At 55.9% G+C, this 15,355-nt stretch overlaps 1 protein-coding gene across 1 annotated transcript in view; it reads right to left on the bottom strand.

Annotated features, from left to right (window-relative positions):
• Window positions 1–15,028, bottom strand: part of PARVB (parvin beta) — a 137,164-nt gene extending 122,136 nt beyond the window's left edge. Inside the window, exon 1 of the mRNA XM_039463225.2 lies at window positions 14,797–15,028. Within this exon, the coding sequence (XP_039319159.1) occupies window positions 14,797–14,866 (70 nt within the window). The 5' untranslated portion in view covers window positions 14,867–15,028. The remainder of the gene's footprint in view (window positions 1–14,796) is intronic.
• Between the last annotated feature and the right edge of the window lie 327 nt (window positions 15,029–15,355).

Raw genomic sequence — 15,355 nt, 5'->3', positions numbered from 1 at the left:
AGAAGGATCACTTGAGGCCAGGAGTTCAAGGCTGCAGTGAGCTATGATTGCACCACTGCACTTCAGCCTGGGCACTGAAGCGAGATCTCGTCTTTGAGAAAAATGAGACGAAATGAAATCATACAGGGTGTACTCTTTTGGTCTGTCTTGGTTTGCTCAACATACTGGTTTTGAGAGTCACATGTGATTTCACATACTGGCACCTGGTTCCTTGTCACTGGCCAGTGGCATTCTGTCCTGTCAATTACCGCTGTCCACTTATCCATTCACCTACTGAAGGTCCCCAAGCCGTTTCCAAGTACCAGCTCTTATGAATGAAGATGCTATGAACATGTTTGTACAACCTGTCTTCATACAGATTCCTTTTTTTGACCATAAGCCTTCTTACAGATTCTTCCTCCTCCTCCTCCTCCTCCTCCTCTTCCTCCTCCTCCTCCTCCTCCTTATTCCTCTTCCTCTTCCTCTTCCTCTTCTTTTTTAAACAGTGTCTCACTCTGTCACTCAGGCTGGAGTGCAGCAGCATGATCTTGGCTCACTGCAACCTCCGCCTCCCAGGTTCAAGTGATTCTCCTGCCCCAGCCTCCCGAGTAGCTGGGATTACAGGCGTGCACCACCACGCCCAGCTAATTTTTATATCTTTAGTAGAGACGGGGTTTTTCACCATGTTGGCCAGGCTGGTCTTGAACTCCTGACCTCAAGTGATCTGCCCACCTCGGCCTCCCAAAGTGCTGGGATGACAGAGGTGAGCCACCGCGCCCGGCCCCAGGTCCAGTTTTAAGTACATCATTTTCGTTAATAACTCACTCAATTCCCCAATGACCCTATGAATTAAGTATGCTTTACAGAAGAAGAAACTGAGGCAGAGCGGGGAAGTACCTTTCCCAGGGTCAAAGCTCCAGAGCCCAGAAGGGTCAGTTCAAGCCCACACAGTGTGGCCTCAAGAGCACTCACCCTAACCACGACACCAGACTGCCTCTTACGTCCTGGGCAAATACGCAAAGATCACTGTAAGCGGTCATCATTTTCTCCCAGTGAAATGGGGACACACCGCACCCCAGGAAAACAGGCACTGCACCAACAACCTGAAGCAGGAAGCAGAGACATGATGGTGCCAGTGGGCAACGAGGGACCCCCACCCAGATGGAGTCATGACAATTAAGTCAACAGGGCAGAGAGCTGCCAGAGCAGAAAGAACAGCAGGCGTGAGGGCTTTGAGCCAAGGAAGATCACGGGATCCACAGAAAGTGAACAAAGACCCCATGGCCAGGCCGAGGGAGAGAAGGAGCTGGGGCTGGGCTGGGGCTGGGGCTGGGCTGGGGCTGGGCTGGGGCTGGGCTGGGGCTGGGGCTGGGGCTGGGGCTGGGCCGGGGCTGGGGCTGGGCTGGGGCTGGGGCTGGGGCTGGGCTGGGGCTGGGGCTGGGGCTGGGGCTGGGGCTGGGGCGGGGCTGGGGCTGGGGCTGGGGCTGGGGCTGGGGCGGGGCTGGGGCTGGGGCTGGGGCTGGGGCTGGGGCTGGGCTGGGGCTGGGCTGGGGCTGGGCTGGGGCTGGGGCTGGGGCGGGGCTGGGGCTGGGGCTGGGGCTGGGGCTGGGGCTGGGCTGGGGCTGGGCTGGGGCTGGGGCTGGGGCTGGGGCTGGACAGGTGTTGTGTGGCTGGCAAGAATCCAGAGTTGGTCCTGGAGCAGCACAAAGCCACTCAGGGTTCTTTTTCCCCAAACACACCAAGTTCATTCAGCACAAAAGGGTTCCAATTTGTCTCCTGTAGCGAATCTTCCTAACCCTGGGGCCGAGTGCGGCTCAAAGGCCAGGAACGAGAGCAGCTTACTGGGAGCCGGCTGGGAAGATGCCTCCCATCTGAATCATTCTTCCAGTTTAACAGTGTCCTCGGAAATGAAGAGCCACGCTGCCTGGAGTTAGACCTCACCCGCTGGCAGGACCACCTCAGCCTCTCAGAGCCTGGGTTTGCCCAGCTGCAGAATGGGGATAATCACGTAACGCCGACTTCCCCGCTGGGTGTGAGGAGTCAACCAGGTCATAACGCAGGAGGCACCTGTCCCGGCGCCTGGGGCATCAGACGTGCCTGATTCTCAGCTACAGTGCGACGACTGTAGACTCCATTCTGATCTGCCTGTTTTTGTTTTTGTATTTTGGAGGCAGGGTCTCAGTCTGTCACCCAGGCTGGAGCGCGGTGGCACGATCTCGGCTCACTGCAACCTCTGCCCACTGGGTGCAAGCGCTTCTCCTGCCTCAGCTTCCCGAGTAGCTGGGATGACAGGTGCCCACCACCACACCTGCTTAATTTTTACCTTTTCGGTAGAGACAGGGGTTTCACCATGTTGGCCAGACTGGTCTCGAACTCCTGACCTTAAGCGATCTGCCTCCAGAATTGAAGTGCTGGGATTACAGGCGAGAGCCACCATGCCCGGCCGAGATGCCGTATTTGACAATAATTGTGTAACATTCACTGCAGTCCACGCCGCACTGCTGTAACAGAGGCCACCCCCCTGCTTAGAACTACTTCGTGCTTGTCACCTCCACCTGAGTAGTTCACCGCTCCAGTAAACTGCGTATCGTATTTTTTTTAAAGTGATCTCTCTGGGTTCTCTTCTCACACATTGTTCCTCGTGTTTAGTGCAACATCATAGACCGTGAACAACACGGGACCCACACAGAGCACCACGGGGGAGGCTGGACGTGCTCTCGAGACGCAGAGAAGAGCCGCGACCTCCCAGGAGGCTGAACGGCCGGAGGCGCCGAGGGGCAGGCTGAGGGCTGAGCTGCCGCTGCCAGTCCCTGCACAGCGTCCCTCCCGGCGATGTCGGAGCCCCGATGAACGCGGCACAGCCCCACAGATGCATCTTCCCTTCCTCATGATTTCCCTAATGACATTTTCTTTTCTTGGGCTCACTTTATGGTAAGAATACAGTACACAATTCATAGAACGTACAAGATCGTGTTCATTGTTTATGCTGTCAGTGAGGCTTCCAGTTAACAGCAGGCTGTCAGTAGTTAAGTTCTGTGGGAGTCTGAAGTTAGACATGGTGGCCGGGCGCGGCGTCTCACACCTGTAATCCCAGTACTTGGGAAGGCCAAGGCAGGCGGATCACTTAAGGTCAGGAGTTCGAGGCCAGCCTGACCAACATGGTGAAACCCTGACTCTACTAAAAATACAAAAAATTAGCTGGGCATGGTGGCGCGCGCCTGTAATCCCAGCTACTCAGGAGGCTGAGGCAGGAGAATTGCCTGAACCCAGGAGGCGGAGGTTGCGGTGAGCCGAGATCGCGCCATTGCACTCCAGCCTGGGTAACAAGAGCGAAACTCTGCCTCAAAAAAAAAAAAAAAAAAAAAGAACCATGTTCCAATAGGCTCTTCATTGCTGGCTGCCTTTACTTTTGCAACAGCCCCAATGGAGGTCCAAGGTGGGGCTTGGACTGCAGGACACGGGAAGAGCCAGTGGATGGGACAGGACACAGACACACAGTTGACCAAGGAGGTCTCTGGGGTCAGGGACAGCCATCAATTGTGTTGGGAACACTGCAGCACTTCAAGTTGGCGGGATGAGTCTGCTGGGGCTGCCATGACAGACCACAGGCTGGCTTAAAAAACAGATAGTTGGCCGGGCGCGGTGGCTCAAGCCTGTAATCCCAGCACTTTGGGAGGCCAAGGCGGGTGGATCACGAGGTCAAGAGATTGAGACCATCCTGGTCAACATGGTGAAACCCCGTCTCTACTAAAAATACAAAAAATCAGCTGGGCATGGTGGCGCGTGCCTGTAATCCCAGCTACTCAGGAGGCTGAGGCAGGAGAATTGCCTGAACCCAGGAGGCGGAGGTTGCGGTGAGCCGAGATCGCGCCATTGCACTCCAGCCTGGGTGACAAGAGCGAAACTCCGTCTCAAAAAAAAAAAAAAAAAAAAGCAGTTATACGTGAATTTTCACCGTGCAGGGGGTTGGTGCCCATTAACCCCTGTGTTGTTCAAGGGTCAATTCTATTAATTTTCAAAAAAAAGAAAAGAAAAAAGACAGGGATGAAGAAACTTGAAATTATGCTTCCCAAGAGCTGGGCACAGTGGTGTGCAGCGATAGTCTCAGCTACTCAGGAGGCTAAGGCAGGAGGATCCCTTGGGGCCAGGAGGTCAAGATTACAGTGTCTGATAATCTGGCCTGTGAAGAGCCACTGCACTCCGGCCTGGGCAACACAGCAAGACCCCCATTTCAAATATATGTATGTATATATATTACTTATATAGATATTCTTTATACACGTATAATTTATATTTTTGTCTATTCATATATATATCCCTCAAACTCCATTTGTAGCAAAAATAAATTCTGAACGCTGTATGTGCGTGAGGCCCCATCTGCGCATACCACCCCCTTTCTCCAGCCTTCTCAGGGGACACTCTATCCACATGTTCACAGCGGGGCCTGGTTAGTTCCCGTTCCCTGGTGTCAAGTAACTTGAGAAGCTGCAAATGACAAGCACAGACGGGGCTCTGCTGAGACAGCTGCTTCCGGGAGGGTCTGGGCTGAAGCCAGTGACGTAAGCAGGCCCCCCTTCTTTAACTCTGTTTTAAAAGCATCCTTTAGGTTCTGGGGTACATGTGCAGATCATGCAGGATTGTTACGTAGGTACATAAATGGCCAGGTGACTGGTGCCTCCATCCCCCCACCGTCACCTATACCTGGCATTTTTCCCCACGTTATCCGTCCCCACCTCCCCACCTCTGCCGTCCCCCCTCTAGCCCTCTAGCCACAACAGACCCCAGTGTGTGATGCTCCCCTCCCTGGGTCCACCTGTTCTCATTGTTCAACCCTCGCCTATGAGTGACAACATGGGGTGTTTGATTTTCTGTTTTGGGGTCAGTTTGCTGAGAACGATGGTTTCCAGATTCATCCATGTCCCTACAAAGGACATGAACTCATCGTTTTTTTATGGCTGCGTAGTATTCCATGGTGTATATGTGCCACATTTTCTTTGTCCCGTCTTTCATTGATGGGCATTTGGGTTGGTTCCAGGTCTTTGCTATTGTGAACTGTGCTGCAATGAACATATGTATGCACGTGTCTTTACGATAGAACGATTTATAATCCTTTGGGCATATACCCAGTAATGGGATTGCTTTTTAATCATTTCACATTCAAGTCTAGATCCTGTGGAATTGTAATTTTTCTTTTTTTTTTTTTTTTTTTTTTTTTTTTTTTGAGATGGAGTCTCACTCTGTCACCCAGGCCGCAGTGCAGTGGCGCCATTTCAGCTCACTGCAACCTCCACCTCCCAGGTTCAATTGATTCCCACGCCTCAGCCTCCCAAGTAGCTGGGTCTACAGGCATGTGCCACCACGCCTGGTTAATTTTTTAGTATATATTTTTCGTAGGGATAGGGTTTTGCCATGTTGGCCAGGATGGTCTCGATCTCCTGACCTCATGATCTGCCTGCCTCGGCCTCCCAAAGTGCTGGAATTACAGGCGTGACCCACCGCACCCAACCCCACTTTAACTTTCTAATCACTTCACATTCAAGTCTAGATCCTGTGGAATTGTAATTGTTCAAACGAAAACAAGTATAATAATGCATGACTTTGTAAGAGAACAAGTTAAAGAAATTCTTAGGATGGTGTTGCTTGGGGAAACTAACGTCACTGACTGATTCTGGGTGGCTGGCAGGTGAAGGTTCAAAGGCCAAAACCAAGCTCACCATTTCAAATGGCAAAGCTTAAAGGAGCATCCCACCAACTACTAGCAGGCAAGCACAGAGAACTCCCACTCAGACCCTTCCAAATGTTCCCTGACCCCGCAGCCTGGCGAGGAAGCAGGAATGCCTCCCGATGCCCACCTGAGTTGCTCTCACATTCTGGGTACAAGGAATTCCAGCTCAGAAACACCTGCTTCTCTGCACACACGAAACGATTACTCAGCCAAATAGATCTCAAAAGAGTATTGGAGACTAGGAGTGGTGGTTCACGCCTATAATCCCAGCGCTTTCGGAGGCTGAGGCAGGAGGATCAGTTGAGGTCAGGAGTTCAAGACCAGCCTGGCCAACATGATGAAACCCCATCTCTACTAGAAATACAAAAATTAGCTGGGTGTGGTGGCGCGTGCCTGTAATCCCAGCTACTCGGGAGGCTGAGGCAAGAGAATCACTTGAACCTGGGAGGTGGAGGTTGCAGTGAGCCAACATTGTGCCATTGTACTCCAGCCTGGGCAACAAGAGCAAGACTCCATTTCAAAAAGGTACCAACATTCTCATTGCACTATGTTAAAGGAGTTACGTAACTTTTGTTACAAACAGCCAACTAGCTGATGCATGGAACCCAGTGGGGACAAAGCAGCCAGTACTGCTGAAACGACATGGTACTAGAGCTGCGAAGGGCTTCTGTTCCGGGGATGACAGCCACACAGCAACTAACACTCCATACACACTGGTCACGTGGCTGACTGGTCCCAGCATTCTTTTTCCCTAAGCCCAGACTCAGACAAAGAATCTTTCTCGACAGAGGGTTAGAGAGTCGTCATAAAACGCACTGACTTGCCACTTCTGCTCAACTGCACACCAGCTCTGCAGTCCGGTGTCTGTGGCAATGCCCCCGGCCATCCACATTCATCCATAACCAATGCTTATTGAGCGCTCACTCAACTGCTGGTGAGGCTTATTGGAAATAGATGTTCGGTGCAGCAAAGAAAAATCAGCACGGAGACAAAGGATCTTTCAGCAACGCAATTTTTACTTCCTGGACTGCAGGAAGGGACCCTCATTAACCATCAGGCCACAAGAGTACAACGAACAAAGGAAAACACACATTTATTCCTTACGCATTTGGGGTCGTCCTCACTGCTGTGTCTGCTCTCCGCTGGCTGGAGCCAGACCTCACAATCTAAACTAAATCCCGATTGCCTAACAACTTAGAACTTTTCTAAACAGGTAAAAGCAGTGGAGAGCTGGGACAGGCCTGTGAGCACGTCCAGCACAGAGATCTTGGGTAAAGTACAAGGACGTAGAATGTACCACGTGCCTGGAAGCATGGCGTGTCCAACGGCTACAGAGGACAGGGCTTCACAGAGTTATTAGCACATTTATTCTCTAACAAGAAAGGAAACTTTAAAGAGGAACGTTTCTGCTTCCCACGAGGCTTCCCTGCCTCACATCACAAGTGCTGCTCCACTTCACAAGGGACCGTCAGGAGCCGAGGCGGGGATGGAGCAGCAGATCCACGGCAAAGGTGCGGGCTGCACCGCCCACAGGGCATTCTCAGAGCCAGGGCAAACTCATCAGCTCAGAAACGCACAGCTGGGATCTGCCCACACTGCCCCATATTAGAAATGAAGAAACGGGCCCCCAAGCTTGAACACACACAGCCTCAAAGGGTGTGTTCAGTTCCCATGGCCCAGGCCCTCTTGGTCAGAACATCAGAGGAGGTAAAAGACTCCGCCGGTTTCCCGGGGCTGATCGGGTGACTCCCCGATGCCTTAGCCTGAGGTATCTCAATGCCGCAAAGCCACGGGACCCTTTTAGAATTGATTGCCTTGTGTCTGCATTCTTTCACCACAACAGCAATTAGCAGGGATGAGCACATTACCACCACCGGACCAGCCTGTGCTTACAACGTCCTCCAAAGCTCATTAATCTGTCTTGCAGCCTCTCTGTGATGTCATAAGTAGCAAATATACTCATTAGGGGATAAATGAATTTTTGCACCTGAAACCTAAAGTGTAACGCGTGTTGCTAAGGCAGAGACGTTTTCTGTACATCCTTCACGTGGCGGAACCACGTACTTGAAGAAAACGGCGAGGTAAAGGCACCTGCCCTGTGCCAACCACAGCAGGGAGGAATCAATCCAGTGGAGCACTTAAAACCCATGTTCGCAGCAGGGGTGGACCCACTCACATCCAATAAACACCCCTTAATTATTCTGACGGCCAGACAGGGAAGCACAAGGGTAAGCAACTTCAGAATGTGCAATCAATGTTCATTCCACAGAGGTGGGCGGGAATCAAGGCAGGAACCCTCTGATGAGTGTGGGGTTGCCAAGGTGATCTGACTCTGCTGGCAGATGTGTAACCGAGGTGCTGGGAGAACCCCCGAGAAGCTGCCCTTCCTTCCCTTCCAAGCCCTGAAAGGCAGGGAAGAGCCATCACTTTGCGGCCAGGCAGTGCCTTGACCTTTTCTACAGAAGCAGAGTTTCCAGGAGCGCTTAGTAGGCCTTCAGGGAAAAAAAAAAAAAAACCCGTGTGGTGCAGATCGACTTTGCCACCCCATACAACAGACTGCATGGGCGGGACACAGAACGAGAAATGCAGGGCTTGCAGATCGTAATCAGTAATCAGAAGAATAATCAAAGGAAACGTAGCTGAGCCGCCCACTTCCTCTCAGCCCAGGAGAAAAGAAACAGCCCCTCGCTGGACAACTGGACAACGAGAGTCCCACCCGCCTCCCCGAGGCGGGTCCCCAAGCAGGCAGGCGCTGGGCAGCCTCGCAGCGACCTCACGGTGCCTTTCCGTCTCGGACCCACAGCTGTGCACGCCCCAGTGGAGGCGGCCTCTGCTCAAAAGAGGTTTGGGTTTGGAGAATGAACGGGGTGTGGAACTGTCTTTCTCTTTGATGGCAGGGTCTGTAAAGAGCCTCATGACACAACCGCCCCAAATAGGGCCTCCACGTCCCCCCTTCCCCATAGAAACCACAGGGACCGAGGCCCTGGTCCCGCACCTGCCTACAAACCCCCGCTTCGGACCGGCCACTCCCTTGCCCTTTTCGTTGGCTAGGAGGCCCGCTGGCCTTCCCGACATGCCACAGCCACCGTCCTATGGCCCCTGACATCATCAGAGGGTCACGTGAGCACAGAGGGCCTGGAAATGAGGAGTCTGAAAAATCCTCCAAAAGAGACCACACTCCTGCAATCCCTTCCCCACACCTCCCACAGACAAGGATCTGGGTCCTCCTGTTTGTGAAGGTCAGCGTCAGAGGGGCTGGAGCCCGTGAGAAAATGGCATGGATATCACGGCCACACCCTGAGCCCACCCGCGCCTCCTCAGGGCATGGCCTCTGCCCACCCCCACCCGCCCCGGGTTTCCCCATTCCGTCCATTCCCCACTCCCTGAAGCCCCTCTCTGAAATTGGCCACCCCTGCCAAACCCCGGCAAGGGTTCCAAGTTCCCATTGCTTGGGAGACACCACGGTTGGTAAACTCTCTAGCCCCTGACGGGGACTGACCACAGGCCATGAGCCACACCGTGGCTCAGCCACTGGGACCCTGGCTGGGGGTCTCTTCAGGAGCCCCCTCCCCCTTCCTGGGCTAATTTCCAGCCATCCTAGGTACTCAGCCAGGACCACTTCCTCCAAGGAAGCCCAGAACCCCTAAGTCTGGGTGGTGAGATCCTCATGGGTCAGTGGCCCCACTGCCTGCCCCTCAAACCATCCTGTGTGGGGCCTGAGCCAGGGTCTCACCCACCCCCAGCTCCCAGCCCTGGCGCTGCTGGGGTAAAGGTGGGGGCAGGGCAGGCCCCAATGCCACAGCCCATCCCCTTCACTGATGTGTTGTGGTGTTTGGGGATTGACTGAGGCTCTGCGTAAAAGACGGAAGCTCTGAAGGAAATTCTCAGTTGCTGGTTTAGGGCTTTGAGATTTCACTCCTCAAGGTTATTGAAAGTCCACAAAGAAACTTAGTATTTTCAACCTTCAGTTCAATGTCACAGCTACCTAGTGATTTCTTTCTTTTTTTTTTTTTTTTTTTTGAAACAGAGTCTCGCGCCATCACCCAGGCTGGAATGCAGCGGTGCGATCTCAGCTCGCTGCAACCTCCACCTCCTGTGTTCAAGTGACTCTCCTGCCTCAGCCTCCTGAGCAGCTGGGATTACAGGCATGCACCACCACGCCTGGCTCCTTTTTGTGTTTTTAGTAGAGATAGGGTTTCACTATGTTGGCCAGGCTGGTCTCGAACTCCTGACCTCAAGTGATCTGCCTGCCTCAGCCTCCCAAAGTGCTGGGATTATGCATCTGGCCTAGTGATTTACTTAGATCTAGTTAATGAGGTCTCAATAGCTTGCTCATTAATCACTATTTCTACATCAAATGCTTAAGAGATATCAGGGTCAGGAGAAGGGGAAGACAAGCTGCTGCCTGGGAGGAAATATTTGTGAAACACATGACTTGTGTCCAAAATATCTGAAGAGCTTTTCCAACTCAACAGTAAGGAAACAGACTGGATTTAAAACAGCCCAAAGCCGGGCACCGTGGCTCATGCATGTAATCCCCACTTTGGGAGGCCAAGGCAGGTGGATTTCCTGAGCCCAGGGGTCTGAGACCAGCTTTGGGCAACACAGCAAGACCCCATCTGTACAAAAAACACAAAAATTAGCTGGGCCTGGTGGTATGTGCCTGTAGTCCCAACTACTCCAGAGGCTGAGATGCGAGGATCACTTGAGCCCCAGGAGGCTGAGGCCGCAGTGAGCCAGGATCGGGCCACCGCACTCCAGCCTGGGCAACTGTGAGACCCCGTCTCAAAAATAAAATAAAAATAAATAAAATACAAATAAGCCAAAGCCCTTAACAGACACCTCACCAAAGAAGACACACAGATGGCAAACGAGCATCTGAAGAGACGTTCCATTTCATACGGCATCAGGGAAATGCGAAGTGACACAGCAATGAGACACCACGACACACCTGTCAGAATTCCAAAGCCTGCACACAGACGTACACCGCAGTTCCATTCACGGCTGCCAAAACTTGGAGGCAGCCAAGGCGTCCCGCGGGAGGTGATCAATCAGCAAACCGTGGCGCATCCAGACAACGGAATATTATTCAGGGCTGAAAAGGAAGGAGCTGCCAGGCCATGAGAAGACATGGAGGAGCCTTCGACGCATGTGACTGAAAGGAAGAAGGACAATGCTCCTGTATGCTGTGTGACCACAACGATGTCTTATTCTAGAAAAAGCCAAAACACAGAGACAATAGAAAGAAAAAAGCTCTAACAAACATGGTCAAACCTTGTCTCTACTAAAAATACAAAAAAATTACCCGGGCGTGGTGGCACACGCCTGAAGTCCCAGCCACTCGGGAGGCTGAGGCAGGAGAATCCCCGGAACCGGGAGGCGGAGGTGGCAGTGAGCCGAGATTGTGCCACTGCCCTCCAGCCTGGGTGACAGAGCAAAGCTCCGTCTCGAAAAGACAAAAAACAAGGGTCCGTGGATGCGGGGCTTTGGGGAAGTGGAGGCAGCACAGAGAGGATTCTGGGGGCCGTGACGCCGCTCCGGAGGTGACGTAATGGTGGATCCAGGTCACTTGACATCCAGCCACACCCACAGAACGGCCAACGGCAGGAGTGACGCCTAATGTAAACTCGGGGCTTGGGGGATGATGATGTCCCCACATTGGCTCGCGGCTGTGGCTCACAGCCTGGGGCACTGATGGAGGGAGAAGGGACGGCTGGGAACACTTCGTATTCTTTGCTAGATTTCACTGTCAACCTAAAACTGCTTTAAAACTGTACCTAAATGTACATGTGTATACATATTTAAATATATGTGTATATATGCATAAGTGTGTGTATATATAAGTTTTTTCATACGGAGTCTCACTCTGTTGCCCAGGCTGGAGTGCAGTGGTATGATCTTGGCTCACTGCAGCCTCCACCTCCCAGGTTTTGAAAGATTCTCCTGCCTCAGCTTCCCAAGTGGCTGGGATTACAGGCACACAGCTAACTAGCCTGGCTAATTTTTGTATTTTTAGTAGAGACGGGATTTCACCACATTGGCCAAGCTGGCCTCGAACTCCCGACCTCAGGTGATCCACCCGCCTCGGCCTCCCAAAGTGCCAGGATGACAGGCCACACCCGGCCCACAGGTATCTACACTTCTAAGGGGATGAGGGGATAGGAACTTCCTTAATGTGTTCTTCAGAAAAGAGCAGCAGAGCCTCCAGACTGGCTGCTCTGGCCCTGGTGGCTTTGGCTCTCTCTGAGAAACGCGATTCTGGCCACTGGGCAGCGGTGCCTGCGGTCCGGGGCCTGGCACAGCGCAGAACGGGCCTCTCGTGGCAAAGGTGTGGAGCCCTCCACGCAGGGCCTTGCTGGCCGGGGCTGGCCATCCACCTCTGAGGACTTCCTGCAGCAGCTGGGCTGTCCCTGACCCCCGTCCTGGCCCACTGGACCTACAGGCCTCTCATCCCACAGTCACAGTGGGGGACCCTGCGTGTCAATTGGGGGGTCTTCCAAGCCCCTGTAAAACTGAACGCGGGTTTGAAACACCAGCGCTTCTGTGGGACCCCTGGGGGTTTCCGGCACCCCTTTCCGTTCTCCGAATGCCCACAATTGGTCACAGTTCCCTTTTCTGACCTGGGCCACCACGTGACACGCCTCCCGTAGCACATCAGCCTTAATCCCGCCGTCCTGAAGCCCGTTCTCAGACACTTCCTGCAGGCTTCCTCCAAACCCCAGCGCCCCACATTCCCTAACCCCGTCCTCTGGAGCAGGCCATCCCCCACTGAAGTCCCTCCACGCCTGGTCACACCCCTGTCCGAATCAGGAACCTCACGGATGATCCCGCCCCCTCCCCCAGCTTTCCCCTCCTCCCTTAGAGTCCTCAACTCCGGAACGCGTGGCAGCCACACCCGCTCAGCTCTGCTCTCCCGAACCCACCCTCAACTTTCTAACAAAGGAGGAAACGCAGCCAGCGGGGCAGTGGGCCGGGCTGTGAAAACCTCTCCAGTTCCTTTTCTTCCTGGCACTCCCTGGTAGGCCACCGAGCACAGCTCTGATGGCCCAAAGTCAGGGCCAGGGGCTGCTCCCACCCTGGAGTGGCCGGAAGGGCACGTTGCCGAGGCAAACGGGCCGGCAGAAATACTGGCAACTCTCGATTATTGAAGCCTCATGACCCAGCGTTCCCGGCTCCTCTCCTTCCCAGGAGTCCACACAGAAGCCACTAAATCCTTCCCGATCCAGTCTGTCCCTCAATTCCTGTGTCTGGATCCAAGGAGCGTTTGTGGCCCTGTGTGTGTACGGCAGACCCCTAGGGTGACAGGAACCCCAACCCTGAGAGCCGAGGCAGGGCGCCCAGCTCACCCCCAGCAAAGCTTGCTCCCCCTCCTGCCTCCACGCCTTCTATTCTGCACAGGAGGCTTCCCGCCACTGGAATTCTGGTGCATTTGAATTAAACCACGCGGGCCCTGGATGTTCTAGGCACACATCAAATCACACAGGCCAGGAGGAGCAGCACCGTCCTGCAGGATTTCCGCCCAGTCCGCTACTTTGGGTTCCACGAGCATAAATGGCACCTATAACCAGCCGTAGTAGCCCAGAACACTCCGGTTCCTCGCCGTTCTGTGAAAGGCTTTTTCCTCTGGTTCCTTCTGGCCTCCACTCAAGGGTCCCCTCCTCAGAGGCCTCCTCTGGCCCTGCCCGATCGCCCTGTCCTCTGTGCTCCCAGGCACAGGTCACCACAGTGCCACTTGTCTATTTATTCAGTCCTGGTTCCGCGAAAGCAAGCCCCCCGCCACCCCGCCCGCTTTCTTCCTATTAGCTGCACCTGGCGCCTGGCAGGCGTCTGCAGGCTGTGGGCTGAACCGGGAGGGGAGAGCCACCGGCGTCTGTAATTGCTGCAAGCCCCAAAGAGGAACTGAAATGATTTCTGGTAAGGGTGCTGGTGACTGCAGGGAGGAACGGAGGTGATGACAGAGAGGAGGGTGACGGGTGACGGTCACTGACCGTCTCATTTAGGAGCGATGACAGACTAACACCGGCCACCGTGGGTCTTCCAGTGTAAGGCTTGAGACAAGAGTGGCCTGCCCTCGACGAGACCTACCGAAGGGGACAAGACCCTGCCCTCTTGGAACAGGATCACGGGTGGCAAGACACGCATCCCCTTTGGGCACAGGCAGCCCTGGGAGAAAATGGCTGGGGACACAGGCGTTCCCTGCACCGTACGCAAAGCCTGGCGAGGGGGTGCGTGGGGGACACACACATGCCTAGAGGCACATCTGTCACGTGTTTCCGAGGCACACACATGCCTAGGAATACAAGAGTCCCAGGGAAGAAACGAACGGGGGACCTGCATCCTGGGGGACTCTCAGCCCTGGAGGTACGGAGTTCCCAGGGGAGGTGCCAGGCCCAGGCGGTTTAAAGAAACCCGCTACGGGAGGACTCCCTCGCGGAGACCCGCCTGAGGCCGGCCTCTCCCCGCGCCTTTCCGCAGCCGCCCCCCACCTCCATTCTTCGTAAGCTCCGCGCGGATCCGGATCCGAAATCCCACGGTACGGCCGGTTCCCAAGGGCACAACCTCCGCACCCAACAGAAAATTCCAGAACGCCTGTCCCGGGAGGCGCTGCGCAGGCACCTGGAGACGCCAGACTGCCCCTGGCAGCTCCGACAATCTGTATCACCGAGCAGGCCGGTGGTGCTCCGTGAGCACACGCAACGAAACACGTTCTAAAACACGCCATGGGCTCTCTGCGATCCTCGCTCGCAGGCCTCGGGGCCGCACGCCCGGCACCCCCGCCCCGCAGGGCGCCCGCCACCCCCCAGCAGCGAGTCCCCCCGGCCGCGCCCCGAACCGCCGCCCCAGGGAGGAGCGACGCGCCCGGCGGCCGGAGCAGGCGCGGGACACGCACGGCGACCCCGGGCCCCCGACGCGCAGGCGCCCGCACGCGCGATCGGCAGACGCCGGAGGCCCGGCCGCGGCTCACGGGTCCCGGGGCGGAGGCCTGGCCCGTCCCGAAGGTCGCGGCGCGGCGGGGGGCGCGGGGGGCGCGGGGGGCGCGGGGGGCGCGGCCGGGCAGGTCCCCGGGGTCGGCGGGCGCGGCGCGCACTCACCCTCGCGCGCCCGCCGCTTCCTGGCCAGGGAGCCGCCCAGCTTGCCCAGGAACGACTCGTCCTTCTTCATCCTGCGGGGCCGCGGCGCGGACGACGGGGCCGCGCGTGTGGAGCCGCCCGGGGGCCCCGGGGAGTGGCCGAGGGCGCGGCCCCGCCGCCGGCCCCCCCGCGCCCCCGCCCCCGGCCCGGACGCCCGAGGCCTGCCGGTCCCGCGCCGCCGCTCACGCGCGCAGAAGGGGCGCGGCGCGGCCTGGTCCCGGGTTGGAGCCCGAGGCCCCGCTGGCGGTGTGGGCTCCGGGGGGCGGCGCGGCAGGCACCGGCGCCACGTGGGTGCGGCCTCAGGACGTCCTGGAAGCCACAGAGAACCGAGTCCCAGGAACGCGGCTGGTCTGTGGCTGAGCGGCTGCCGCGAGCCGGGCCGGGGCGGCGGGGCCGGGGCGGCGGGGCCGGGAGGAGGGAGGGCGCTGCCGGGGCGGGTCACTGGCCTGACCTCAGGAGCAGCGCCGGGGTTGTTTCTGGATGAGGCGACGGGGAGGCCCCAGGAAATGGCCTGCAGGCA

This window comes from Saimiri boliviensis, chromosome 21 (genome assembly GCF_048565385.1).
Source record: "Saimiri boliviensis isolate mSaiBol1 chromosome 21, mSaiBol1.pri, whole genome shotgun sequence".
NCBI classification, from domain to species: Eukaryota; Metazoa; Chordata; class Mammalia; order Primates; family Cebidae; genus Saimiri; species Saimiri boliviensis.
This window is presented reverse-complemented; position numbering and strand designations above follow the sequence as displayed.